This window comes from Aethalodelphis obliquidens, unplaced genomic scaffold (assembly GCF_003676395.1).
Source record: "Aethalodelphis obliquidens isolate GAN/ISIS:26980383/991018 unplaced genomic scaffold, ASM367639v1 scaffold8, whole genome shotgun sequence".
NCBI classification, from domain to species: Eukaryota; Metazoa; Chordata; class Mammalia; order Artiodactyla; family Delphinidae; genus Aethalodelphis; species Aethalodelphis obliquidens.
Genome location: NW_020837952.1, coordinates 42,309,017 through 42,336,776, shown reverse-complemented (window position 1 = coordinate 42,336,776; position 27,760 = coordinate 42,309,017). Strand labels below are relative to the sequence as shown.

At 38.3% G+C, this 27,760-nt stretch overlaps 1 protein-coding gene across 7 annotated transcripts in view; it reads right to left on the bottom strand.

Annotated features, from left to right (window-relative positions):
* The window catches only part of APAF1 (apoptotic peptidase activating factor 1), a 96,090-nt gene that overhangs the window by 37,755 nt on the left and 30,575 nt on the right, over positions 1–27,760 (bottom strand). For all 7 annotated transcript variants that reach the window (XM_027107258.1, XM_027107260.1, XM_027107263.1 and 4 more), the window contains 8 exons: positions 26,405–26,518; positions 25,774–25,958; positions 21,591–21,717; positions 20,195–20,320; positions 18,121–18,252; positions 14,771–14,896; positions 5,947–6,108; positions 2,246–2,374 (listed from right to left, as the gene is read on the bottom strand). In XM_027107258.1, coding sequence (XP_026963059.1) covers positions 2,246–2,374; positions 5,947–6,108; positions 14,771–14,896; positions 18,121–18,252; positions 20,195–20,320; positions 21,591–21,717; positions 25,774–25,958; positions 26,405–26,518 — 1,101 coding nt within the window. The remainder of the gene's footprint in view (positions 1–2,245; positions 2,375–5,946; positions 6,109–14,770; positions 14,897–18,120; positions 18,253–20,194; positions 20,321–21,590; positions 21,718–25,773; positions 25,959–26,404; positions 26,519–27,760) is intronic.

The window sequence follows — 27,760 nt, the reverse complement described above, 5'->3', positions numbered from 1 at the left end:
TTTCTCTCTCTCTCTCTCTCTCTCTCGCTCTCTCTCTCTCTCTCTCTCTCTGTGTGTGTATATATATATATATATATATATATGCAAGCTATACTAAATGAGATAAAAAATGTGACTCTAGAGATGTGATATATATATAGATGGATATATAAGGCTATATATTATACACATAGATATCTGTTTATACATGCAAAAAGAAACATTAGGATGTTAAGACAAAAACGGTTACCTTCAGAAGGTAGGGAGGGAGAGTGGCAGGGAAGGGATAGGGATGAAAGTCAGACTTCCCTGAATAAAATTTATTATAAAGCTTTGATTTGGAGTCATACAAACGTTTTATCCATTTTTTAAAAATCAATCTAAAAAAATAATAGGATGAACATAAGTGGTTTCCATATTTTACTTTCCACTGTCATCTAATCCTCATTTCAAATGACTGCAAAACCCTAAAACAAATGAATGTGCTAATTGTACATGTATATACTTCTCCTGTTATTCATGCTTATTACAAATTGTCAATGTCTATCACTAGCCTGGCTGTATTTTGTCCTGAGTTCTGCTGCAAATTACTCTAATATATTCCAGTCTAATGAAGTACCATATGTGCCTGAGTTCCTCTCATTACATTCTGAATTACAGACCTACTTTATGATTTCAGAACTAGCATGGACAAAACAAGTACTTCATCACATGCCCAGTAGTTTTCAATCAGTGAGTTCTATGGTTACCAATTCGTTATGTGAAATTTTCTCTGCCTTATCTCTGGAGTCCAATCTGGGACATACAGAGCTAAAGGCCAGAAATGAAAGTGGTTCCACAACTGAAAAATCTCCCTTGAAAATCCTTCTTTCTCTTCCCTTCTTGCTCTCTCTCATTTCTTTGTCACTCACAGCCTCCAAAACTAAGTCCCTATATTTCAAGAAGAAAGACAATGTTTCCAGGAGATTTTTAAGAATAGCAAGGGGTAAGGATTTTAGAAGTGACAGGAAAGGCCACAAGAAGGGCTGCTCCTCCACTCCTCCTAAAATCCAGACAAAACCCAGGAAGGGGAAATTTCCAAGCATGCCTACCTTGAGGATCTACGGGTAAGGTGTGAGATCTCCTAGTAGCTCTGAATCTTTCGATTCAAGACCTCTGCTGAAGAGAACACTGCCCACAGCACCTACTCTCTCCCATTGCTGCAAACAGGACTGGAGCTCGTTCACACTCATTGCCTCTGCTTCCAATGGGAAGATTCTCACAGGGAAGTTATTCAGTGTTAGTTGCACTGCTGTACTCAGAATTAGGAGGAGCTTACAGAGCTTATCCACTCACTCTCATCTTGCTTGTATCTCCATGCTGAAGGGCTATATAGCTCAGCCACTCTCCAGCCATACCTTCATGTATAGGGCAAGGTTGGTGAACTCACTAAAAAATCACTGAAACAGGCTCAGAGCACTGAAGAAGTGCTTGCCATTGTCAAGCTTCCTTTGAAGGTAGCCTGTGAACCAAATGAATTTCCCTATTTTCCAAATAAAGGCCCAAACCCATCTTCTTGGACTGTAATCACAAGGGGCTTCAAATTACTTGGTGGTAAGATAAACTCAAGGAATGAGTAGTAACAAAGCTTGGAAAAACTAATCCATCTATGGAGAAAAAATATCAGGGAATTCATTGCTTTTGAAAAAATTAATACAGCAACTCACTGGGTAGAATTCTTCTAGGTATAGACACTGAGTATAAAATCCATCAGGTTAAGGGCAAAATTATAAATATAAACAAGAAATCATTTTATTCATTAGTGCTTAGCAATGAAAATTCTAGGTTAACCAATTCTAATTTTAACTTCCATCTTACCTTTCTCAATGATCTAAGAAATGTGAACTGGACTCATTTCTCATCATTTCTTTTACAGAAGAGTCTGTACCCATATTTAAGAGATGCCATGTTTCTGCCTAGGAAACCAATGGTCATGCCATTGTTTCCCCAGACCTTGGCACATACTGACTGTTCGATAAATGCCTGGTGAATGATGCTGTCTGTCATTCTCTGTTTACTGTCAAACCAATTCTTCAATCACTGCTAAAGTATTAAAGCTGTTAATGCGGCTTAATATCCTAAAGCTAAAGGTCATTATGCTATGAAGAAAACACTCTATAATATCTCAAGCAAACATCCTCAGCAGTTAATGGTTTAAGCAACCCATTCTTTGTCATCCTTGTACCTCTGAAGACCCAGACTTCACAGAGTAAATTCAACTACTCACCTCCACGCAGTACTGGGGCAAAGCCACCACTGCCAGATGGTTATGGGGGGAGAAGTCACAGTACTGGACAGTGCTATGATGGCCTGTGTGGATTTCTGCCAACAGGCCACTAGTGTGAATGTCAAACAGCTGTCAACATAAAATAGAGAGATATCTATAAAAGTAAATATGTTAAAAGATAAGCTATACCCGAAGTGAATCTAAATTTATTTCTAAAAGAATACCCTCCCATTTCAAACATAGAGTATAAGTCCTAAAAAAAATACTACAATTACTGATAATTGGCAAAATTATTAACTCATTAAAAAGATATAAATTAATATACATATACTTTTTAAATACTGCTTATCCTGAAACATGTTTCCTATAAAGGAAAACTTATCACAGATGATCGTGCTAGCCTAGGGAGAAATAAAACCTTTGTGAATACATGAATGGACTAGCCAAATTAATATACAGAACAGTTCTCCCTAATGCTCATTTATTCAAAAGAGAAAATGCCTACTCATAAATGAAGATGATCAAAATAATATAGGGCAGAGGCTTACTAAAATGAAATTAGTTCAATCATTTCTATTTCTCTTCAGAGCCTAAATTACTCCATTATCAATCATTTTCCCATTTTTGAACCAAAAAAAGCTATTTTTGAGTAATTCATTTCAATTTTTGAAAGATGTTTACATGATGAATATACTCTTCCAAAGTTTTTGCCAAATGATAAAAACGTTTATACCAATATACAGTATAACGATTTAAGGCCAAGCCATAGTCTTCAGGAAGGAAAAAAAAAAGTTTCCAGTGGAAGCCATGAAAATGTTTTGTGAATGCATAGCCCTGTGAGCACACATAGACGGTAAGCAGCATGGCATCAGGGGCCAACAATAAATGAAAGGAAATCATACTTAAAATGCTTCCCAGGACAAGTTGTTCTTAAAAATTAGTGGCTGACAGTCATAGAGGAAACTTGGCAAGTACAGAATAGGCAGCTGTCCCAATTATTGGGTAGCAAAAAGACCTAATAATAGGAGTGGGCTAATAACACAAGAGAATTGGAAAGAAATAGAGGAAAAGAATAAAGAGACCAAAGAGTAAGAACTGGAATCTATATGTAGTTAAGGGTAATCTTAGGGTAGCTTTATTTTAGCATGGTAAAATAAAGAGTTGGCCTATAGATTTTTAAAACAGGAAAGCATTTCACACAATATAAAATTATTTTCCTCTCTCACTGGACAGATAATTTTAAACATTCAAATTTTGCTCAACACCATTAGTCATTAGGGGAATGCAAACCAAACCATAACTTTACACCTAATATGACAGTTATAATTTTTAATAATGAAAAAAAGCAAGTGTTGGCAGGATGTAAAGAAATTGGAATCCTTGTACACTACTAGTGGGAACAGAAAATGGTATAGCCACTATGGAAAGGTCTGGTGGTTCCTCAAAAAGCCCAGTATAAAATTACCATACGACCCAGAAATTCTACTCCTAGGTATATACACAGAAGAACTGAAAGCAGGGACTCAAACAGATACTTGTACACTAGTTCTTGTGGCATTATTCACAACAGCCAAAAGGTGAAAACAACCCAACAACAGATGAATGGATAAACAAAATACAGTATATCCATATAAGATTATTACTCAGCCATAAAAAGAAATGAAGTTCTAACACATGCTACAACATGAATGAACCTTGAAAATGTTATGCTAAATGAAATGAGCCATACCCAAAAGGATCAATATTGTACGACTCCACTTATATGAAATATCTAGAAAAGGCAAATTCATAGTTTAGATTAGAGGTACCAGGGGCTGAAGAGAGAGAATAGGGAGTTACTGCTTATTGGTTACAGTGTTTCTGTTTGGGACAATGAAAAAATTTTGTAAAAGTAGTGATATCTGCACAAGACTGTGAATGTAATTAATGCCACTGAATTGTGTATTTTAAAATGGTTAAAATGGCAAATTTTACAAATCTTCACATCTTGTAAATGTAGTGGTTCCTTTCTGTTCTTACAGACTTTAACATACTTAAAGACAAAAGGAGATATTTTTCTTTGGTTTCCTGCTAAAGGGGTAAAAACCTATAAGCAACCAAGATCCAAGGGTCATAACTACTAGATCAATAATAATAATATAAATGGCCCCTCAGTTTTTATACAAGTATATATATTTTTTTTTCGATTTATTTTATTAATTTATTTATTTTTGGCTGCACTGGGTCTTGGTTGCTGTGCGCAGGCTTTCTCTAGTTGCGGTGCGCAGGCTTCTCATTGTGATGGCTTCTCTTGTTACAGAGCATGGGCTCTAGGTGCGCAGGCTTCAGTAGTTGTGGCGCACAGGCTTCAGCAGTTGTGGATCGCGGGCTCTAGAGTGCAGGCTCAGTCCGTGTGGCGCACGGGCTTAGTTGCTCCACAGCATGTGGGATCTTCCTGGACCAGGGCTCAAACCCGTGTACCCTGCATTGGCAGGTGGATTCTTAACCACTGTGCCACCAGGGAAGGCCCCAACTATATGTATATTTCAACTGTGTTCTTTAAAACTGTAATCTCTTGGGTGGGGGAAATAGGGAGAGGTTGATAAAAGGATACAAACTTTTAGTTATAAGATAAATAAGGTCTGAGGATCTAATGTATAAAATGGTGACTATAGTTGATAACATTGCATAGTATAAGAGAGTAGAACTTAAATGTTTTCAACAAAAAAAAAGAAAGAAAAAGAAAAAAAGGCAAATACATGAGCTGACACGTGTTAATTGGTTTGATGGGAGGAATCTCTTCACAGTATACGTTTATCAAATCATCATGTTATACACTTTAAATATTTTATAATATGTCGATTATACCTCAATAAAGCTTAAAATAAAACAGAATAAACTTGTAATATCTCTTATTTAAGTCTTTAAAGTTACCATCAGAATGGAATGGCACTGTGCCCTAAATTAGAAGACCCAGCTCTCCTAATCACTGTGTAACTTTGGATACATTATTTGGCTTCTCTGAACCTCAGCTGCCTCATTATTATCATAGGGCTATTGCAATCTGCTGTGCCCTTTGTATATTTATATCAAAAGAAATTACACGTAAGAGCACTCTGAATACTACAAATGTAAACTATCACTTGAATAAAGAAGAAACATTTCTTTGCCATTTACCTTTCTTTGCATATCTTCCTTATTTACTTCATAGAAATTTCACAAACTTCTTCAGTTGTTGATAAGTATTTCTCTCAGTCACCAAATCATAAAATTTTACAGCTAAGAAATAACTTCGAAAATCACCTAAACCAATGTATTTCAAATGGGGGAAAGGGGGGAGAGTAATGCAGAAAGCATTCCATCCATATTTTAGATAAATTTGAGAAACACTGGTTAAACAACATAAATTGTTTCTTTATTGTAGGACTCCGGAGTCCTTAAATATGTTTGTACACACTGAAGTACCTCTAATAGCGGAAAGTAATACATAATATTTCCCAAACCCGTGACCATGGAGACCCTTCCTCACAAGGCCTATGGACATTCCCTGAAGCATAGTTCTGAGAACTATGGGAGGTTAGAGCATCTGCCCAAACTCGTTCAGCTATACTTTATATCAATAAACAGTATAAAATGCAAAAATCAATTAGATGTTTCAATTTTCTTTAAATTAGACTAAATTTGGCTTTTTAATTTTGGCTTTTTAAAATACTGGTACTTACAAAGACTTTATTTTTTGCTGCCACCATTATCCTAGCACCATCAGCAGACCATGAACAGCATTTCACTATCACTTCCATATCCTCATGAGGCTCCTCTGAATTTAGGAAGAACTGCTTCACATTAATGCTCTTCCTCTCGTTTGCTGATTTCACATCCCAAAGCTTCAAATTACAAAAATAAAAAAAGTTTAAGTTTGTTTTGATCTCAAATCACACCTCTAGAATTCCACCTGGCCTAAATGTCACACAAATTATTCAGTTCATCTAATGACTTATTTTTAATTATGCATAACTTTTCATAAGGCTTTTAAATTAAGTATTCCAGTTTCATTCAGCACCTTCCTAAAAAGAAAAAACTTAAGAGCACTGCCCAAAATGCAGAATGTAAAACTACACAAAATGTTAAAAGAGCCTTGCATGGTGTGGAGGAGGCTAAAGATCAGGTGTTGACAGCAAGAATGAGCGTGGAAGAAAGAAGAGACTCACGACTTGCCACGGCTGCCCTCTGCTGGGCCAGGCATGAGGTTTGCTTCACATGCACAGCACAGACACTACACACAGGCACCACCCCCCCCCCCAAGCTGAGTTATAACCTAGCAGAGCATCAGAGACATAAGGAAGTCCCTGAAAATAGAAAACAAAAATATGCTGAAAGGAAGCAAGCTACCTTGTGTGCTTGGTGGGGTCAGACAGGGCTCTAAAACAACTGGATCCTGAGGAATGGGATACGAAAGACTAAACCTCACTCGCTAACAGAGCCACCTGAGCAGCCCAAATGACAAAGGTCTTCAAGAAGATCCATCTTCACTCCCCTGGGCCTTGAGCAGTGTCCCAGTTCCACAGAATGATAATGGCTGCCATACACAGACCAAGGGTTGGCCAAGGAAAAGGATTTAAAAACAAAAAAAGCTGCTTCTCAGGCTTTAACTCAGCTTCCAAAGCACAGCTCCCAGGGTAAAACCCGATTTGACTGGCCAGGCACACGTTTACATCTCTCTTGAGTTTAAAGATTATGTACACTAGAAATACAGCCAAAACCAAAACCTTTCCCCTTGCAATAACTATAGGTAAACTGGATGAACCAAAAGAGACATCTAAAGTAGTTAGCCCTCCTTGACACTGAAGAGGGAAAATCTGAACATCAGTGCCAGAAGCTTCAGTCACATCAGTCAGATTATATGAGAAATCACACTCTGTTTCCCTCTTAATACGAAAAACAAAGCAATCATTGCCTGGATTTAAGAAAGAAAAAGAAAACTAACACAACCCAATTTCACTACATCTATCTAAACTACATCTTCTGCATGTGGACCTGACCTTAGTCACTATCCAAGGAGTGATGAAATTCCACATACTGAGGGACCAAGTACATACCAGCATTTCATTTTGAGCAAGTCACTGCACTGTATCCAAGGCCCATGTGAACCCTGGTCCTTGTGTGGTTCAAATGGCAATTTTTAAATAAAACTCACATTTTGAAACAGTTTATCATCAAGGCCTGAAAAACACATGCTTACCAACATGATATGCTATAAAACACTTAGAAGATTACAGAGCCATTTGGGACAGGAAATAATTTTATGGTTCTTCATCCTCTCGGGAAATAAAAGCTTTACAAGACTTTGACCTTGAAATGCTCTTATCCAGAATCATTTTTCAAGACCTCTGCTTAGTAAACGTCACTGTATCAGTGTGAACCAGCCAACGATACTGGCTTAACAGTAAAAGCTGCCACAAACACGGCAGTTCTTACCAAGAGTGCAGCAATGTCTGTCCCCTGCTGTTAGTGCTCTACAATCACATTCTGATACCCATACCTGAAATCAAAATCCTGTCCCTGAAGACTTTTAACTTGTTTTTCTTTTGAGTTTTGAGAAGTCTTAATTCAATTTGAAGGGACACAGCAAAGGTTTATCATCTTGAACACATTTATTAACCACGATGCTAGTCACTTCGAGATTATATAAGTGAATCAGATATAGACACTACTCTCAAGGAGTTTATAGGCCAGTAAAGGAGGTAAGACAAACATATAAATGACTCTAACACAAGATATGCCAGATGTGTCATTTGAGAGGAAAAGATACAGCACAGTGGGATTGCTTTACCAGAGCCATGGGCTTGAGGAAACACTTTTTGCAGTGGGGGCCACCTCACTCTCCTCCCAGAAGATCAGCCTACTTTATACCAACTTAAGATGGACTTAAGATGGATTTCAATACCAAAAAATACCAGAAAGTCTAGGCTAAGGGGTCACCATAAGCTAAAGAACAAAATGGAAAAGCACAGACAATGATAAGCGAGAACAAGTGCAGTCTGGGTGCAGCAGCAGGAGCCTGCACACTCCCCCACAGAGCCACTGCCTGCTCTGAGCCCCCTCCACATACTTTTACCATTTTCATGGTTTGCCTATTCACTTACCTTTCTCCCCAGCTAGACCCTGAACAACTTCAAGCCAGGAACTATACTTTTTTTTTTTTAAGTATTTAAAAACCAAATGCCTAGGGCTTCCCTGGTGGCACAGTGGTTGAGAGTCCGCCTGCCGATGCAGGGGACACGGGTTCGTGCCCCAGTCCGGGAAGATCCCACATGCCGCGGAGCAGCTGGGCCCGTGAGCAACGGCCGCTGGGCCTGCGCGTCTGGAGTCTGTGCTCCGCAACAGGAGAGGCTACAACAGTGAGAGGTCCGTGTACCGCAAAAAAAAAAAAAAAAAAAAACAGATGCCTAGTACAGAATCTGGCACATAGTAAGTACTCAATAAATGATCAATAAACACATTTTAAGTGAAAAGACAAATTATTCCCATGTTTCAAGCACAGGTGAGTAGAGACAATAGCGTTACTGAAAGAAACAGGGTTCTGAAGATAGAACACATACATTCATCTCCACACCCTCCCAAAACCCACGTAAAACAACAGTAAAGAGAATTTTTCTCTCTAGGCATAATTCACAAAGTAAAGGAGAATGGAGGAAGATATTAGAGCGACAAAACTATAAAGGCTAGAAATAAAAAAGACAAGTGATAAGGGGACTCCTTAAAATTGAATCCTGAGCTCACAGTGGAGAAAGCCAAGAAGTAGCCCAATTCACACCAGAGAACCCCCAAAAGGCTCAGGAAGTGTTGGGCCTAGCACCTTCCAGTAAAGATGGAGCTAACACAGGAGTAATCATCGAAAGTCCCTTGAAATCCCTTCCCCTACTCTGCCATCCAGATTGCCCTACTCTGGCTGAAGAAAAGAGGGTTAATCTACACCCAACACAGTTGAGAGCAGGGTCACCATTCTGAAAATAGGGAATTTAAGAGAAAGTCTATATTCCAAGTGTTGAGATCTCTGCCTAGATATCTTCGTAGAACTTGCCAGCCAGACTTATACCCTACAGGAAGGGGACTGAAGATTTTTCTCTGAATACCCCACCAGATCAAGACAAAAGATTCAAAGAGTCTGACATTAGGAGTTCACCATCAAAAAATGACAGCCAGATAACACTACAGGGAAACCCACTATAAATAAGTTCACAATTTCCTATCAGTTTTTTGGTGCTGCACTCTTTAAATTTGTTTGTTTGTTTGTCTGTTTCTTATTATTTATTTTTGGCTGTGTTGAGTCTTCATTGTTGTGCACAGTCTTTCTCTAGTTGCAGCGAGCGGGGGCTACTCTTCATTGTGGTACACGGGCTTCTCATTGTGGTGGCTGCCCTTTGTGGCAGAGCACCACCAGCTCTAGGGCATGTGGGCTTCAGTAGCTGTGGTACACGGGCTCAGTAGTTGTGGCTCATGGGCTCTAGAGCGCAAGCTCAGTAGTTATGGCACACACGCTTAGTGGCTCTGCGGCATGTGGAATCTTCCCGGACCAGGGCTCGAACCCGTGTCGCCTGCACTGGCAGGAGGATTCTTAACCACTGCGCCACCAGGGAAGTCCCAGTGCTGCACTCTTTAAGCATGAGCACATATCCAAGGATCAGGCAAGTAAGATATAGCTCTCAAGTGCAGACAGAAACCAAAACCAACAAACAGAAAAAATAGCAACTATAAAAGAATATGAAAACTTAAAAAAAAACTATTACTAATACCCACAAAAAGATAAAAGGTATTGTACCCATGAAAAAAGAAAAATATTAAAAAGGAAACTGATCATAAGAATGGGTACACTTAAAAATATGATAGCAGAAATTAAAAACACAATAGAAGGAGTGAAAAATAAAGCTAAATAAATCTTCCAAAAAGTAGGACAAATGGATGAAGAAAAGAGAAAAATAAGAAAACATCCCTAATAGACATTCTAGAAAGAGAAACTAAAGAAGAATAAGTCAAATAATTAAAGGAAACCTCCAGAACTGAAGGACATGAATTTCCAAATTGAAAGAGGCTATCGAGTGCCAATCACAATAAATGAAGACAAACCCACACCAAGGCACATTATCATTAATTTTTTAAAATACTGGGAATAAAAAAAGACCTTAAAAGTTTCAAGACAGGAAAATAGATCACATACGAATCAGAATGGCATCAAACATCTCAAGAGAAACTTTGGAAGCTAGAAGACAAGAGAGCAAGCAATGTCTCCAAAATTCTAAGGAAAAATTACTTACTTCTGTATGCAGTCAAAAATATAAATTAATGGGTTTCCTTGGTGGCGCAGTGGTTGAGAATCCGCCTGCTGATGCAGGGGACACAGGTTTGTGCCCTGGTCCAGGAAGATCTCACATGCCGCGGAGCGGCTGGGCCCATGAGCCATGGCCGCTGAGCCTGCGCGCCCGGAGCCTGTGCTCCGCAATGGGAGAGGCCACAACAGTGAGAGGCCCACGTACCGCAAAAAAAAAAAAAAAATATATATATATATATATATATATATATATAAATTAAGTATGAAGCTAGAAGAAAGGCACTTTTAGACAGACAAGTTCTCAAAAATTTACCTCCCAGAGATTCTTTCTTAGAAAGCTAGAGGAGATTTTCCACCAAGCGGAGAGGGTAAACCAAGAAATTCAGGAAACAAGGGTTTCAACTCAAGAAAAAAGCAAAAGGAACTCCCAGGATGGCAGCTGAACACTGGGAATAGTACCACCAATCATAATGGAGCAAGGTAGAACCCTCTAAGAAAGTTATTTCTAAGAAGAGAAAATGTCAAATCAAATACCTGATACATTTAAATTATTTAAGAAAGAACTTAGGCAAGGGATAGTTTGAAGGTGAATTAGTGGTATGCACATTTAAAAAATAATAGGGGGACTTCCCTGGTGGTCCAGTGGGAAGATTCCACGCTCACAATGTAGGGGGCCCAAGTTCAATCCCTGGTTGGGGAACTAGATCCCGCATGCCTGTCACAATTAAGAGTTCGCATGCACAACAAATAAGTCCGTGTGCTGCAACTAAGACCTGGCTCAGCCAAAATAAATAAATTTAAATAAATAAATGTCAACCTTTGGGCTTCCCTGGTGGTGCAGTGGTTAAGAATCCGCCTGCCAATGCAGGGGACACGGGTTCGAGCCCTGGTCCGGGAAGATCTCACATGCCACGGAGCAACTAAGCCCATGAGCCACAACTCCTGAGCCTGCGCTCTAGAGCCCGCAAGCCACAACTACTGAAGCCCGCACCCAGAGCCCGTGCTCCACAACAAGAGAAGCCACTGCGGTGAGAAGTCCGCGCTTCACAACAAAGAGTAGCCCCCGCTGGCCGCAACTAGAGAAAGCCTGTGCGCAGCAATGAAGACCCAATGCAGCCAAAAATAAATAAATAATAAATAAATTTTAAAAATTAAAAAATAAATGTCAACCTTTAAAAAAAAAATAAGCAAATGAAAAAAACAAAGCTTCACTGTTAAATATACAGCATCTTTAATCCCAAAGAAAACAAAGTGTTGTACAGGAAAGGGGGAAAAAATCAACATATACTACATGGCCCAACTGTGATCAGTCACAATGATGTAAAAATCCTAAACACTGATCTAATCAAAATCCTGAAACATATAGGAAGTTTGGGGAAGAAAAAATGAAGAGTTCAGTTTGGAGCACAGTAAGTTTGAGGTCCGGCATATTATCTAAGTGACAGCAGTGAGCAGGCAGTTAAAGATGCAGGACACAGCACATAAGAGAAATGAGGGCTGGAGAGAACACATCTGAAAGTCACTCACAGAAGGGAGAAGAACTGAAGCCACAAGACCAGCTGAACTGGGACGGAAGAAAGGTGATGGAGGTAGGTAGTCAAGATTAGAATCTTGAGGAAACAGCTATATTTTAATGGGCAGGAAAAAGAGTTAAAGAAGAGGTTAGAGACACAGAAAGAGAAAGAAGAAAACACTGATGTCAAATGAGTAGAGTTTCAAAAAGGAAACAGAAGGGGGTGTAATACAACCAAAAGAATAAGGACTGGATGAAGAAAAATACCGGATTCCACACTCATCCAAAGAGCATTAGATTTTACAACAAAAAGAATGAAAACAAAATAAAACTGGATTTTACTCTTCAAGGGAATACAGGGAAGACAGGACCAGGTTAAAAAAGGGTTAAGTAATGAATAAGTAGTCAGAAGGTTGAGGCAAGTATAGGTGACTTAAGAAGTCTAGTCATAAAGGTCTAGTCAAAAAGAAAAACTGAATGACTCTTTCAGAGGATAACACAATCAAGGAAGAATCAAAGGTTTTTCACTTTTTGGTTTTATAATGCTTAGGAAGGGCCAAGAACATCTGTAGGCTGTGGGAAAGGATTCAAAAGAGAAAAAAAACTAAAGATGCAACATCGAGAGGAAATAACCAATGAGGCGAGGTCTCAGGGGAAGAAGGAAAAAAAGGAACAGTAGGCACAAGCAGAGGACTTCCTGGGCACTGAGATGAGAAAAAAAAGGGGAGTAGAGACTTCTTATGGCAATTTTTGAGAGGGCTCATGGCAGGGAGCTCTTGGGTGGTGTCAACCTTCTGAATAGGTATGAGGTAAGGTTATCTCCATAGAATGAAAGAGATACAGCGACATTGTTAGGGGCTTAAGAACAGCAGAAAAGGTTTGGAACAGGCACTATGGTGAATTCAGTTCGGGAAACAAATGGCAGCAAAGAAGGCCCAGTAGAGTTACACAGCTCAAACTTGTAGAACAGATAAATGGCCTGGTTTCACAACTTTCTTCAACATTAAGCAAACTAATAATAAGGAATCTTCCCAGAACTTGCATTAGCAATGGAGATAAGGTAAGAGGAGAACCTTCTTTGAGATATAAAATGCCTTCTGAAGTCATTCACTTAGTAAAAACCAAGAAATAACAAGCTCATAGGACTAGAAGAATCTTTCAGAAGAGGGTTGCCTTCACTGAGCCTCCAAAAAGTCCTCTGATATGGTCATCCCAAAGAAGAGACAGATATTTGATATTTGTAGAGAATATGTCATAGAGGCCAGATCCATTTGGCTGAATATTCTAAGAATGCTCCAACATCTACTAGATGTCAGGAAATTATATCAAGTAGAATTCTACCCATAAAATTCCTATAACAAATTTATAAGTGGAAATCAGAAGACCAAGCAGCTTCCATCTATCGATATACATAGATACAGGTATATAGTAGATATGTATATATTTGTTCTCAGAACCAGATGGATGGATGTCATAAGAGAACACCTTCTGAAGAAGGCTTTGCATTTATTTTTTAAATTTATAAAGTTTTGAGGGTCATTAAAAACTACAGACAAGTGAATTGGAGGCCAAAAAAATTCCAAAAAAGACTAATGAAACATATATAGGGCCAGTAGCTGAAATAAGCCCCCAAAATTATCTTGCCCAGAAGTGACAATTAATGTACTGGACAGGATCAGAGGTAGCAGAATGATGGAAAGTGAAGAGCCTTAGAGGTGTGCCTGATGAGCCTGGGTTTACCACAGTTTAGAATTTGGTACATATGTGTTCCAGCTAAAAACGGCAAGATGAAAACAGAGGTAGAGAGTTAATCTAGCATCTACATATTGGGATAAGGAAGGAGGAGGAGTGTATCTTAGAAGGCTGCTATCACACATGAGGGTATAACAGCATGAATCAGAGCAAACACTACAGAATGGGAGGGGAAAAGGTAGACCAAGAGGTGAGGAAGTCAAAGATGGATTGGATTTAACACCAAAGAAAGGAGAATCAATAAACAGGAGACCAGAATGACAGGAGAGAGGAATAAGAAAGTGGCATAGGGGGCTTCCCTGGTGGCGCAGTGGTTGAGAGTCCACCTGCCGATGCAGGGGACACGGGTTCGTGCCCCGGTCCGGGAAGATCCCACATGCCGCAGAGCGGCTGGGCCCGTGAGCCATGGCCACTGAGCCTGCACGTCCAGAGCCTGTGCTCCGCAACAGGAGAGGCCCGCGTACCGCAAAAAAAGAAAGTGGCAAAGTGGCATAGGTTCTTATTGAGAAGTAAGGTGGAGATTTAAGGAAGAAGAATTCAGTTTTTTTAAAGACTATAAATTTCAGGAGGCTGAATAAGCTTTTTTCCCTAGCTCTGAGTTTTCCCCCATAAGATTTCGCAAAAACAGGAATACAGGAACATAAAAGGCAGAATAAATGAATGATAAATAAAAGCAGGACCTTTACAAATTTGATCCCATAGATCTCAAAAGATTTTATGAAACCATAAACGAAATACATGCTTAAAAATTAAGAATTAAAATTATATGAACTTTAAAGCATAAGGTAGTAAACCATTAATAAGCAATCATTATGACAACCAATTACAGTTATATTAAATATGCTCCTGGAAGTTGAAGGAAGAAGCTTTCTGTAGAAATGTGAAAAACAGAAACCTCTTTCCGTAAAACAATAAAATTATTTACAACCCATTTTAACAATGAACAAAAGCATACCTTTAATGTTCCATCAGCTGAACAACTAGCCAAAAGCTTGTCATCTGGTGAAAATCTGCAGTGATTGACTGAATTTGTATGGCCAAACATGGTATTTCGACATTCTTTTTGATTCAGAGCCCAGAGCTATTTGAGAAAGATAAAAAGATAACTGAAAAACTAGCACTGAATGGGGAAAAGTTAGAAATCATGTGAAGTTCTTCCTTCCCTCCCAATTAAGCTTTTTCAGTTACAGGAAGCGTTCCATTCACAGTTTGACAAAGGTGTCAAACACAAAGGTGAACTTGTGATTAACAAGTAATGGGGCAGTCCTTAGATCAGCACCTAAATCTACTAAGGGACTTGAAGGTTTATCTAGGCTTCAGTCTGAGCACTAAACTAGCTAAACAATTACTGCTTATTTTAACAAAGTAGTTTGAAATCATTATTATTTTACTCAGCTGTATAACAAGTAATATGTAAAATAAACTGCCCAATTTTTTTAGATGCTAAGTTATCCAACTCTAAAAATAGTCATTTCTAAGATTTCCCTATGCAAACCTAGAGTCTACTAACTAGGATAAAATCTATTAACGCTCTTAAAAAATGACTCAAAAATACAAAGACTGCAAAGATAGATATAAATACATTTGACGGGAAACATAAGGGATTAGAAGAGCAAGTTAAACAACCCTTCCTGGAAACAATCAACCAAATCCAGAAGGTGGGACATTCCACAGGATAAATGACTCAATTTTTCTAACAAATCAATGGCATAAAAAAAGAGATAGACGGGAAAGGGAACATTTAAAGAATAAAAGATTTAAGAGACATATCAACCAAATGCCACTGGAAGTTTGGATTCTGACTCCAATAAATATATGGTAGAAAGATATGCTTTGAGACTAATAAGGAAAAAAGAACATGGACGAGGTATATTATGAAATTACTGTTTATTATGTTAGGTATGATAATGGCATGGTATTTATGTTTTAGACCTCAGAGATTCATGCCTAAGTATTCTGGGTGAAATGATATGTTACCTGGGATTTGCTATAAAATGCTCTAATCCAAAAAAATGGGAGGTGGTGGGGGAATAAAATACAACTGGCAAATGTTGACAATTGTTGGAGCTAGACGATGGACACCACGAGAGTTACTATTCTCTCTCCTTTGGGGTATGTTTGAAAAGTATAAAAAATGTAAATAAAATGGGCAAGGGGGATTTATGCAAATTAGATTAAACACAGAAGAAATCATTTACCTCCCAAAATTAATCTTAATAAAAATCCTTTGGAAATGATCAGTGAGTTAAGTCCTGTTCTTTATGTCCAACTCCATCCCTAGCTTCTTTTATCCCAGTCCCAGATAAACCCCATTCTGCAGATAATGCAAATTACATGGGAGCAGAATCAAATTTACATCTTTTCATTGGCTTCTCTCAGTTCAAAAAGCACAAGAAGGGCTTCCCTGGAGGCGCAGTGGTTAAGAATCCGCCTGCCAATGCAGGGGACACGGGTTCGAGCCCTGGTCCAGGAAGATCCCACATGCCACACAGCAACTAAGCCTGTGCGCCACAACTACTGAGCCTGGGCTCTAGAGCCCGCAAGCCACAACTACCGAGCCCATGCGCCGCAACTACTGAAGCCCACACACCTAGAGCCTGTGCTCCGCAAGGAGAGAAGCCACCGCAATGAGAAGCCCGCACATGCACCAAAGAGCAGCCCCCGCCCTCTGCAACTAGATAAAGCCCGTGCACAGCAACAAAGACCCAATGCAGCCAAAATTAAAAAAAAAAAAGCACAAGAAGTGTGACTTCCCTGGTGGCACAGTAGTTAAGAATCCATCTGCCAATGTGGGGGACATGGGTTCAAGCCCTGGTCCTGGAAGATCCCACATGCCGCAAAGCAAATAAACCTGTACACCACAACTACTGAGCCTGCACTCTAGAGCCCACGAGCCACAAATACTGAAGCCCACGCACCCTAGAGCCCATGCTCTGCAACAAGAGAAGCCACCGCAATGAGAAGTCCGCACACCTCAATGAAGAGAAGCCCCTGCTCACCGCAACTGGAGAAAGCCCATGCACAGCAACAAAGACCCAACGCAGCCAAAGAAATAAATAAATTTCTTTAAAAAAAGAACTTAAAGTTTATAAAAATAAGAGAACAGAACCCTTGCATAGGACATAGGATCCAGGACTTGAAAGAATACAATAAAATCAGATTTAAAAAAAAAAAAAAAGCACAAGAAGTAAGTCCTAATAGTCCTCATGGAAATGCAAGTGTGGAATGACCGGTCTTAAAGTAAAACTTGTCCTTATTCAAAACTGTTGACCAGGTTTCCCTGGTGGTACAGTGGTTAAGAATCCACCTGCCAATGCAGGGGACACAGGTTCAAGCCCTGGTCTGGGAAGATCCCACATGCCACGAAGCAACTAAGCCTGTGCGCCACAACTACTGAGCTTGCACTCTAGAGCCCACGAGCCACAACTACTGAGCCTGCGTGCCACAACTACTGAAGCCTGTACGCCTAGAGCCCGTGCTCCGCAACAAGAGAAGTCACCACAGTGAGAAGCCCACACACTGCAATGAAGAGTAGCCCCCACATGCAGCAACGAAAACCCAACACAGCCAAAAATAAATAAAATAAATAAATTTATCTTAAAAAAATTATCAAACATATGTGGAACGAATATCTATTTCTGGTTTTAGTTTGGTTTAAATTTTTTTCTTTTCCTATCAGTACATTTTTTCCCTCCTCTTTCTGATAACACACCCTCTCTTTCGAATCTTGAATCAAGCCCCAGTCATAATTCAAGTGGAGCTGACCTCACCTATTCGTCCCATTTCTACATGGCTAAAACCTGTGACCCCTGGCCAATTGAAGGATTCCATCCTACTGACCGCTAGGGTTATTCTGAAATGCGCATGTAACCCAAACCATGTCAACTAGAGTTTTCTCTACGGGAAAACTATGGGACCTGGGAAAGAGCGAGTTTCCCTTCCTCTGTGATTATGAGCTGCAATATCCATGTAAGCCTGGAGCTAAGGATAGCCAAATCTGCTGCACAGAAAGAGTATGCCTGAATCAACAAAAAGGGAAACAGAGTCTAGAGATGGGGGGGGCGGTTAGAGCCTGAGAACGTATTTTAGGCATCTGGAATCAGCTATGCCTGAAGCCACACTCCTTCTAGACTTTTCAGTTACAAGAGCCAATAATATATTTGTTGTTGTTGTTGCTTAAGCTAATATGAAAGTTTCTACCCCTGCAACCAAAAGATCCCTGATTAATACAATATATGAAAAAAAAGGAGATGATGTGATGTATCTATCAAATTTATCTACATAACTCTCATTATCCACACTCACTTTGAGGAAGCAGTCATTTGAACCAGTGGCTAAGAGAAGGTGATTACTATTGTTGGTGAAGTGGCAGCAATTGACTTGCTCTGAGTGCTCGTCATAGGTATGTACTAGTTCCCCAGACATAGACTTCCAAATCTAAAGAGAATAGAGAAAATAAAATTTACAAGTACCCCTTATTTTCAAAGAGAAAACAGAGAGGCAAAGCAAATGTGAGCTGTTTTGCAGATTTTCCCAGACATGATACTAATGAATACCTCCCCCTTCCCTAAATTATGTCAGCATTTTGCCAGAATGTTTTTTTTTTAAATTACCTGCAAGTCTACCTGCAAGTAATGTAAAACATTACATTTTTCAAAGGCAAGATTTCACATGTTCATATGACTTGACAGCAGGCAGAAAAGTGCTATAAAAGGGATGGAATAATGGACTTCAGATCAGAAAAATTAATCAGAGCCAATCTAAGACCTGGCTCTACCACTTATAAGTTGTGTGTCCCTAGTCAAGTCCTTAATTTACCTGCATTTCAGTTCCCCCCTCTGTAAAATGGGGACACTTGTACCCATCTTACACAATGCATGGTGTCAAATGACAAAGAATTTGATAAGTGTTCTGCTGACTTCAAGGTACTAATAAATAAGTAAAGGCAAATGGCTCAGTGAAAAAAAATAAAGGCTTTAGATTCTGAGGGAAACCTAGCTTTCAACCCTGGTGACATCAGGCATTAGTTAATATGAGCCTGGGCAAATGACTTCATCTCTGAACCTGTTTCCTCATCTCTAAAATGGGATCAACACTTACTTTGCAATTGTAGTGAGAAATTGATAATGTAATATAAGAAAGTGTGTAGTATAAAGCCTCATGCAGTGTTCTCAGTAAAAAGTAATCATTTTCCTAGTTACTATGTAAGTAGTCTGTTTCATCAAACAAACAAAAGAAATAAATTACCTAATGAATGTTCACTGGGCTTTTGGACTTTTAGAGATACTAATGTCCCTCCCATAGCATTTTCTTTTATCTTATCAAAGCACTCTCCAGAGATCCAAAGAGTTTATTTTATTTTAAAGTTCTGTAATAAGTATTTCCGCCTCTTGCTTTAAATTTCTTACAAATAGAAACTTGAGCCACATAGCTCTGACTCTGGAACACCACACAATGGCCAGCTCCAAGTCTGACTCAGAATAGAGGTTATAGAGTGAATTAACTGGTTGGTTGTAAAGCCACTTGGGAGAGTCCAATCTATCAAGAAGATTTTTCCAAAGTCTCAATTTAGTCTGGACACTCCGGGGTCCTCTTCAAGTAGATGCAAACTCCACAAAAACTCTCAAGCCAACTTTCTTGCTCCCAGGTCCACTAAGGCCCACCCCACCTAAACAGATTCAGCATTCCACACCCCTTTTGAAAAAAGCCCAAAATGAGGTCTCCCCTCCATTTATCAAATAAAATATTCCCCTAGACTTCACTTTCTCTTAAATTCCATAAAAATGCTCTGGCTAAAAGCCAAATTTAGGGACAAGAAACAAAAAAAAGAATAATTAACAAAGATAAAAATTACCCTGTGAGTTTTCTCTTCTCTGTTTACTTTGTAGACTAGTAACCTGATGGTTAGTATGTTTATTCATCTAGTTTTGCATTGAATGTAAGCCAGCTCATAAAGGTAAAAAAAAATCTGGGTTGCATTTCACAAATTATATATTTTACAACAGGAATCGATCTCAGACAATAATTTTGTGCAGCAACACTTCCGACCACAGTACACTTAGAGATTTCAACTGATATTTAACCCACAGACCTGTCAATAAGTGTCAGGCAAATTCATTAATCTGAAATTGTGTTTCCCAGCTGCCTGATAAATATAAATATCAGCTGTGTTTCCTAGGCTAATCAACCTAGGCATTTTTGCTTGTGCTTAAAAATAAAAAGTTTTAGACAGAATTTACAATGGATAAAACTGGTTTGCCTCAAGTTAGTAGATCAATAGGCAAGAGTCCTTTAACTCTACTTACTCTAGTCCCTCTATTACAGAAAAAGAAAATAAATTCTGTGGTGATTACAACTCAAGAGGAAAATATTTCCCTACCTTCACTTTTTTATCCACTGAGCAGGTTGCTATAAATCTGTCATCTGCAGAAAATGCACAGCAAAGCACTTCATCCTCATGAGCCTTGATTTCTAGAAGTTTCTCTCCTGTTTCAGCTTTGAAAACCTATATAAGCAACAATAAAATCTTTTTACTATACCTGTTTAACCATGGGCCGTCATTCAATAAAAACATTTCTTTAAAAGATCTTTATCACTGTTATTTTGCAACAGAAATGAACCTTGGCAATATCACTGCAAAAATGAGAATTTCTGTCAGAATTCGTATGCCTTAACATAAAAAGAAAATCATCCTGCCCCCCCCCCCCAAAAAAAAAAAAAAAAAGGAACTTCCCTGGTGGTCCAGTGGTTAAGACTCCACGCTCCCACTGCAGGGGGCCTGGGATCGATCCCTGGTCAGAGAAGTAAGATCCCGCCTGCCGCATAGTGCAGCAATCAATCAATAGAGCTGACAGTAGCTTCAGTTCTTGAGAACAGTTTGGCAAATTCTTAACAATCAGTAGAAAACACTTCATTCAATATGCTTTCTGCGCTCAAAAGCCAAAATTAATAAAAGCAGTAATAAAGTACACATATAGAAATAAGGCTTACAAACATAATCTTGCGATCTTAAATTTAAATGTTTTAACTAGTTTTTGTTTCCTTCAAAATCAAAAGGTTGAGTACCAATTTAAAGAAAAGCACTCATGTTTTCTGAAAACAAATGAGAAATTAAAATTCCTTCAAGCGCCTAAGGAAATATCTAGTCCAATTCCTCTTTACAGTCAGAAATCTATGCCCGAGCCTATGATAAAATAGGTATTTTACACAGTCACTGTTTTGTTTTTTGTTTTTTTTTTGCAGTACGCGGGCCTCTCACTGTTGTGGCCTCTCCCGTTGCGGAGCAACAGGCTCCGGACGCGCAGGCTCAGCGGCCATGGCTCACGGGCACAGCCGCTCCGCGGCATGTGGGATCTTCCCGGACCGGGGCACGAACCCGTGTCCCCTGCATCGGCAGAAGGAATCTCAACCACTGCGCCACCAGGGAAGCCCCACAGTCACTGTTTTTTAATCAGAGTCCTGTTCACTGTGCTATGAAGTCCTTATGTCTTTTAACAGTTATCATTTCCTCATTACCCTTAGCTGTCACATGGATCACAAGAACTGACTGCTAGGGTAAAAGGCACTTCTATGTCACTTGGCAAGTTTAGAATTATGAAAATACACCACCATATCTTTTAAATCTATAGAGAAAGCTTTCATAAAGTGTTCAAGAGATCTGAACATTTCTCTATTCCTAATGTGCAATTTTCTTGAATTTTAGAATTTAAATATATTCTAACATGCACAGTATTAGGTGCATGACTCTTTGAATTTTTCTCAAGAGATAGGTTTACCTGCAAGTTTTTATCAGCTCCACAAGAAGCTATTCTTTGACCATCCTCAGAAAAGCAAGCATGGTACACAGCATCTGTATGGGGGCGGACGACCAAGCGGGAGAGATTCTTGATGTTTTCTTTGTTTCTAAATATAAGGGAAAAAATGAACAGAAATCCAATAAACAAGAGTAAAAGTAATTATTTTCTTTCAGTAATGAACTGTCTTTTAACATAGTTATGTTCCAAAAAACACAAAACTCTTAAAATTAAATTACCAATATGTAAATGACAGCACACACCACCTGAGGGAAAAAAGCATAATATAACAAAAGCAGCATTTTAAGATAAATGCTACGCTATATCAAGCAACCTGTCATGTACTACAAATATCACTGAGTTGGAAGAAATCTAGTTAATCAAATACATGTCAGTTTTTATTTTCCTCTAATACATTAATAACAACATGTGCAGAGAAAACATTATAAGAGGATAACCTCAAAAAAATCTCCATCTTTTTCAAAAGGAAAGAGCTATAGCAAAATGAAGCTCATTTTCTAACTAAAGTATGACACTACACCCACCATTATGATGTGCACTTTAAAACCATTCTTTTCTAACTACAATTATTCAGATATAGAGAAAAAAAGTAATGTCATTTTCTTTGTATCTTAATCTACTAAATACTAAGTATTGCACTAGTAAAGATATTATTTCACAAAGGCAAAAGGGTAAAGGAATGTGATGTATACTTAAAACGGGGAAAGTATTAGAACAGTGTCAGAATTCCACATACATACACCCCAGCCACTGTGGGTAAATATGTTAAGTGGTATCATGCTTATCTTAAGAGGAAAAGGTTAGGCGTCAGATAAACCTAAAGGGCAACCCTGCTTCTACTACTTATTAGGTGTGTAAACTTATGCAAATTACTTAACCTAGTAAGTTTCCTTTTCCTCATATGTAAAATGTGAGTAATGATACCTGCTCTGAACAGGTATCACACACAAGACAGACCAAATGAAAAAAGGGAACACAAAGGCAGATCAGACTTAAACCTTGCCTAGAAAGTATTAAACTTCACTAGAATTGATAAAACAAACAACTGTAAAAACTAGAGTGATGAGAATCTGGAGGATAAACAGGTAAGCTACTGGCAAAGTTTAGAGAATCAGATTAAGAAAATATGTCCCCCGATCTATCTACTCAATTCCTCAAAGCTCGGAAAGTGACCTGTCACAATGATGGGCATGTGGCCAAAAAGTATTAGATAAATAACAAATGAATGCATGAACGATTTCTTTGAAAGATGAAACTCAAATTACGTTTATACCAACCTAAACTTTCTACAGAAGAAAAAAAAAGCTTTCTAGTACTGAAAAATAAAGCATTCTTTGAATATGACCTGGTCAAACCCAGTTAAAAAGATACAGCTATTAATGACTAACCATCCTATGAGAGAACATCACAGGTTGAAATGCAGTTGATGAAGCGGAAAAAAAAAAAAACAGCAAGAAAAAGTAAAAATAACAAACTCAACGTTCAAAAGAGAACAAGAACTAAACCAACGCCCATCTGATTATCAGACCAAGTATCACAATTCTATTTTAGTCACTAACTAAAACATGAATTCAGTCAATCTTCTACAAATTTCTCTTAAATATCAACTACATGGACCAGGCAAAATGCTAAATGCTATTTATCCTTTTCTTTTTTTTAAATAACTTTATTTATTTTTTATCTATTTTTATTTTATTTTTGGCTGCATTGGGTCTTCGTTGCTGCGTGTGGGCTTTCTCTAGTTGCGGCGAGCAGGGGCTACTCTTCATTGTGGTGCGCAGGCTTCTCATCGCGGTGGCTTCTCTTGTGGCGCACAGGCTCTAGATGCACAGGCTTCAGTAGTTGTGGCACGCGGGTTTCAGCAGTTGTGGCTCACGGACTCTAGAGCACAGGCTCAGTGCTGTGGCGCACAGGCTTAGTCGCTCCGCAGCATGTGGGATCTTCCCAGATCAGGGCTAGAACCCGTGTCCCCTGCATTGGCAGGCAGATCCTTAACCACTGCACCAAGGAAGCCCTATCCTTTTCTTTTTTAATCTTTTTTTTTTTTTTTTTTTGGCCACACCACGTGGCTTGCAGGATCTTACTTCCCCAAACAGGGATAGAACCCAGGCCCTCGGCAGTGAAAGCACAGAATCCTAACCACTGGACCACCAGGGAATTCCCTAAATGCTATTTATTCTTAAAAACAACAACTAACATTCATTGAGCACTTTCTATGATCTAGGTACTGTTCTAAGCAACCTATGTAGGTGTGTATGTTTGTGTATACACACACACTCATTTAATCCTCACAACAATGCTATGAATAGTACCACTAGGCAAGATAAGTTGAATAACTTTCTCCTAATGATACACAACTAAAAAATAGCAGAGCTGGGATTCAAGCCCAAGTGGTCTAGAGCCAGAGTCTGTTATTTTAACCTCCAAACGTTCTATACTACAGAATGGATAGAAATTATGGGAAAAAACAAGTAAACAGAAAACCACCGTAAAATGACACAATGCTATGATATTGAGTAAACAAGTATTCTAGAATACAGACAGATCTCAATTAATTAGGTGGCTGCTTCCAGGGAGAGTGAAACCTCTTCCCAAAAAAATGTTAAAGAATGGTGAACTCTGGGAAGTGAGAAGGTAGGGGAACATAAAGAGTCTCTGACTTTTCATTTTACATCCCTCTAACACTGATTTTAAAAAAAAAAATCAGGAACATGGATTGCTTTAAAACAAAAATAAAATCAATGAAAAATTAAAATTTAATTTTTTGAGGAATTCCCTGGTGGTCCAGTGTTTAGGACTTGGCACTTTCACTGCCGTGGGCCCGGGTTCAATGCTTGGTCAGGGAACTAAGATCCCACAGGTTGCACGGTGCAACCAAAAAAGTAAAATAAAATAAAATAAAAATAAATAATAAAATTTAAAAAAATAAAATAAAATTTAAATTTTTTTAATTTAATTTTGAATTAAAAAAAATTTTTTTTAACTCTCTCCTTTACGGAACCTTACCAGAATCCCTCATCCATCCAAGCTAAATTACCCACTTCTCAGTTTTACCTCTATTTTATACATTACTTCTGTCGCATTTATCACATTATAATTATCTGTTTAAACTTCTTTCTTCACTAGTAGATTGTAGGCTCCTTGGGCAGAGCCTTAGCACCTAGTAACAGTGCTTTAGCACAGTAGAGAAACTCAAATATTTATTGAACTAAACTGAATTAGGGAAACCACCTATGGCAACCTGAATTATTTGGAAAGAAGGTCCAGGGCTATATAGATCACAGACGATATCAACCAGGAGGTCAATTTAGATATAAATTATACATGTGAAAAGACGACCATTCATACTTATCAAAAGGAGCATGAAAATAAAGCCAGACCCACAGTTTAAATCACATTTAGCAAGCCACATGAGCTCAGTCAAGTCTCAACCTCTCTGTGCCTCAATTTTCTCATTTGTAAAGTAGGGCAAATAATATTTACGTTATAAGGTTGTTTTGAAGATAAAATGAACAATGTATGTGAGCATACAGTATATAATAGGCATTAAAAAGATAGCAGTCTTACCCTTTCTTTTACAAATTGATAAGATAAGAACACAACTGAATGGCCTCTTAGGAGCTAGAAGAATCAGGATTCAGTGGAAGTTTAATATGGGCTATATGCAAGGCAAAGTTCTCATCACTTTATATCCAATATCTGATTTAAATCTTCACAAAAACAGCACTTACCTCAAAGGATTGTTATCTCTATTTCACGTATGAGAAAGAAGAGTAACCTGTAACTTGTTCAAAATCACAAAACTCTTAGGTTTTAGAACTGAGTCTCAAACCTAGGTTTGTAGCTTCAAAAACAATGCTCTTTGCTACTATACTGTATTACAGTAAGTGAAGCATTTATATTAATATTTAGGATGACTTGTCAAAAGTCATCTTATAGGCAAGCATCTATTTTTATGGACTCTGAAAATATGTATTTCTCCTATGGTTACTTCTCTAGAAATTTTCAATAAGTAAGAATGCTTATTAAAAGTTTGAGCCCTATCCAAAGTAGTTAAGTCTTCCTGGAGTGAACTTATTCACTACCTGAAAAATAATGACACAGTTAGTGCTGTTCCCTTTGGTTTCTCTCCTAACCTACTTACATCCATTCCAAGTAAAGCATTCCGTTATCGACCTCCTGCTTGGCCTTCAGCTTAGCTTGCTGATAAACTTCTGAAGTTTCCAGTTCACAGAGGCCCAGTTGTACAATATTAGGAAATGGCTGTCGTCCAAGAAGATGTCCATTTAAAGATAAAAACTCCTGGAAATTCTCACAGACTGTACCATCCTATGAACAAAATGAAATCTCTTAGAAATGTAACCAGAGCCCAAATCTGACATTTTTTTGTTTCTGTGATTTTGTCACTTTAAAGGCTTAAATATTCTCTATACGAGCTAAAATTAAATAGCCAACCATTAAGTAACAAATACATAGTGATCCTCTTCGGACTTTTAAACATAGGGTTAAAAAAAAAAAATCTCATTATCTAAGTGCTACCTTCTTAACACATTCCCTTTCCTAAAAAAAACACCAAACACTTTACTTCCCCAGCTTTCAAACCTCAATCCTATCCACAGCAGGAGAGGAAGCAAAATAATTAGAATAATCAAAGATTAAGTAAGGAAATTATCACTCTTCACCTCTGCTATTTTGTTCATCCTCACTATTAAACCTAGAATTAAATGTCAAAATGAGATGTCCTTTAAGGACTTATTTTTCATAATAATATATACCTTTTCATCCAACATATGCCTGTATTCCACAAATTCATGAATCAGATGAGCAGGGCCTACGAGCTCCGTTTTTGCTTTAATCCAATCCAGGGAAAACATTAAAGCACACAGTTCCTTAAAAAAAAAAAAAGATCAGAAGCACTGTTAAAGAGATCAAAGAATTTTAAATCTACCATCATTATCCTAACACTAATGAGAAAAACTTAGCAGATGCCTAGAATTTAAGGACAAAAAGGAACATATCATTAATAGTTCCAAAGAAACAAAAAATGGACCTCACACCTTAATTCAAAATAAATTTCAGATGGATTTTTCAGACTTAAATATAAAATAGAAACTTCAAAAAATACTAGAAGAGGGCTGCCCTGGTGGCGCAATGGTTAAGAATCCACCTGCCAATGCAGGGGACACAGGTTTGAGCCCTGGTCCAGGAAGATCCCACATGCTGCAGAACAACTAAGCCCATGCGCCACAACTACTGAGCCTGCGCTCTAGAGCCCGCAAGCCACAACTACTGAAGCCCACGCGCCTAGAGCCTGTGCTCCCAACAAGAGAAGCCACCGCAATGCGAAGCCCACGCACCACAACGAAGAGTAGCCCCCGCTCGCCGCAACTAGAGAAAGCCCTCATACAGCAAGGAAGACCCAAAAAAAAGCAGCCAAAAATAAAATAAATAAATTTAATTTAATTTAAAAAAAATACTAGAAGATACAAATATTTACTATTTTTGTAACCCTGGGGTTAAGGAAATTTTTAAACATGACCCCAAAGCAAAATACCGAAAAGAAAAATAGTGGTGCATTTAACTACATAAAAACTCAAATGTTCAATATAGTAAAAAACAATATAAATAAAATTTAAGACAAAAAATAAACCAGGAAAAAAATTTATTTACAAATGTATGATAGATGAAAGCTTAATATTTTTATAAAAAATTCTAATAAAAGAGTAAGAAACAGATAAACACTCCAATAGAAAAACAGGCAAAGGCAATCAATGGATGAGAGCCAATTCACAAAATAAAAAGCACAAATAGCCAAAAATCTCACCAGTAATCAAAGAGAAACAACGAAGATTTACTACCTTTTAACATCAGATTTCTAAAGACTAAAAGGAATGATAAAAATGTTAGCTAGAATCAGAGGAAAGGAACACCCTCATACACTGCTGGTAGTGATGTAAATCAGAGCACCCTTCTAGAGGACAGTTTAGCAATTTGTATTAAAATTCAAACTGTACACATCATTGACCCAGAATTACACTTATGTGCCCTAAAAAAATAAGTCAGACAAGTGTGCTTAAGCAATCTGACCATCCACCAACCAACTGACCAATCATAATGTACCTATACAATTA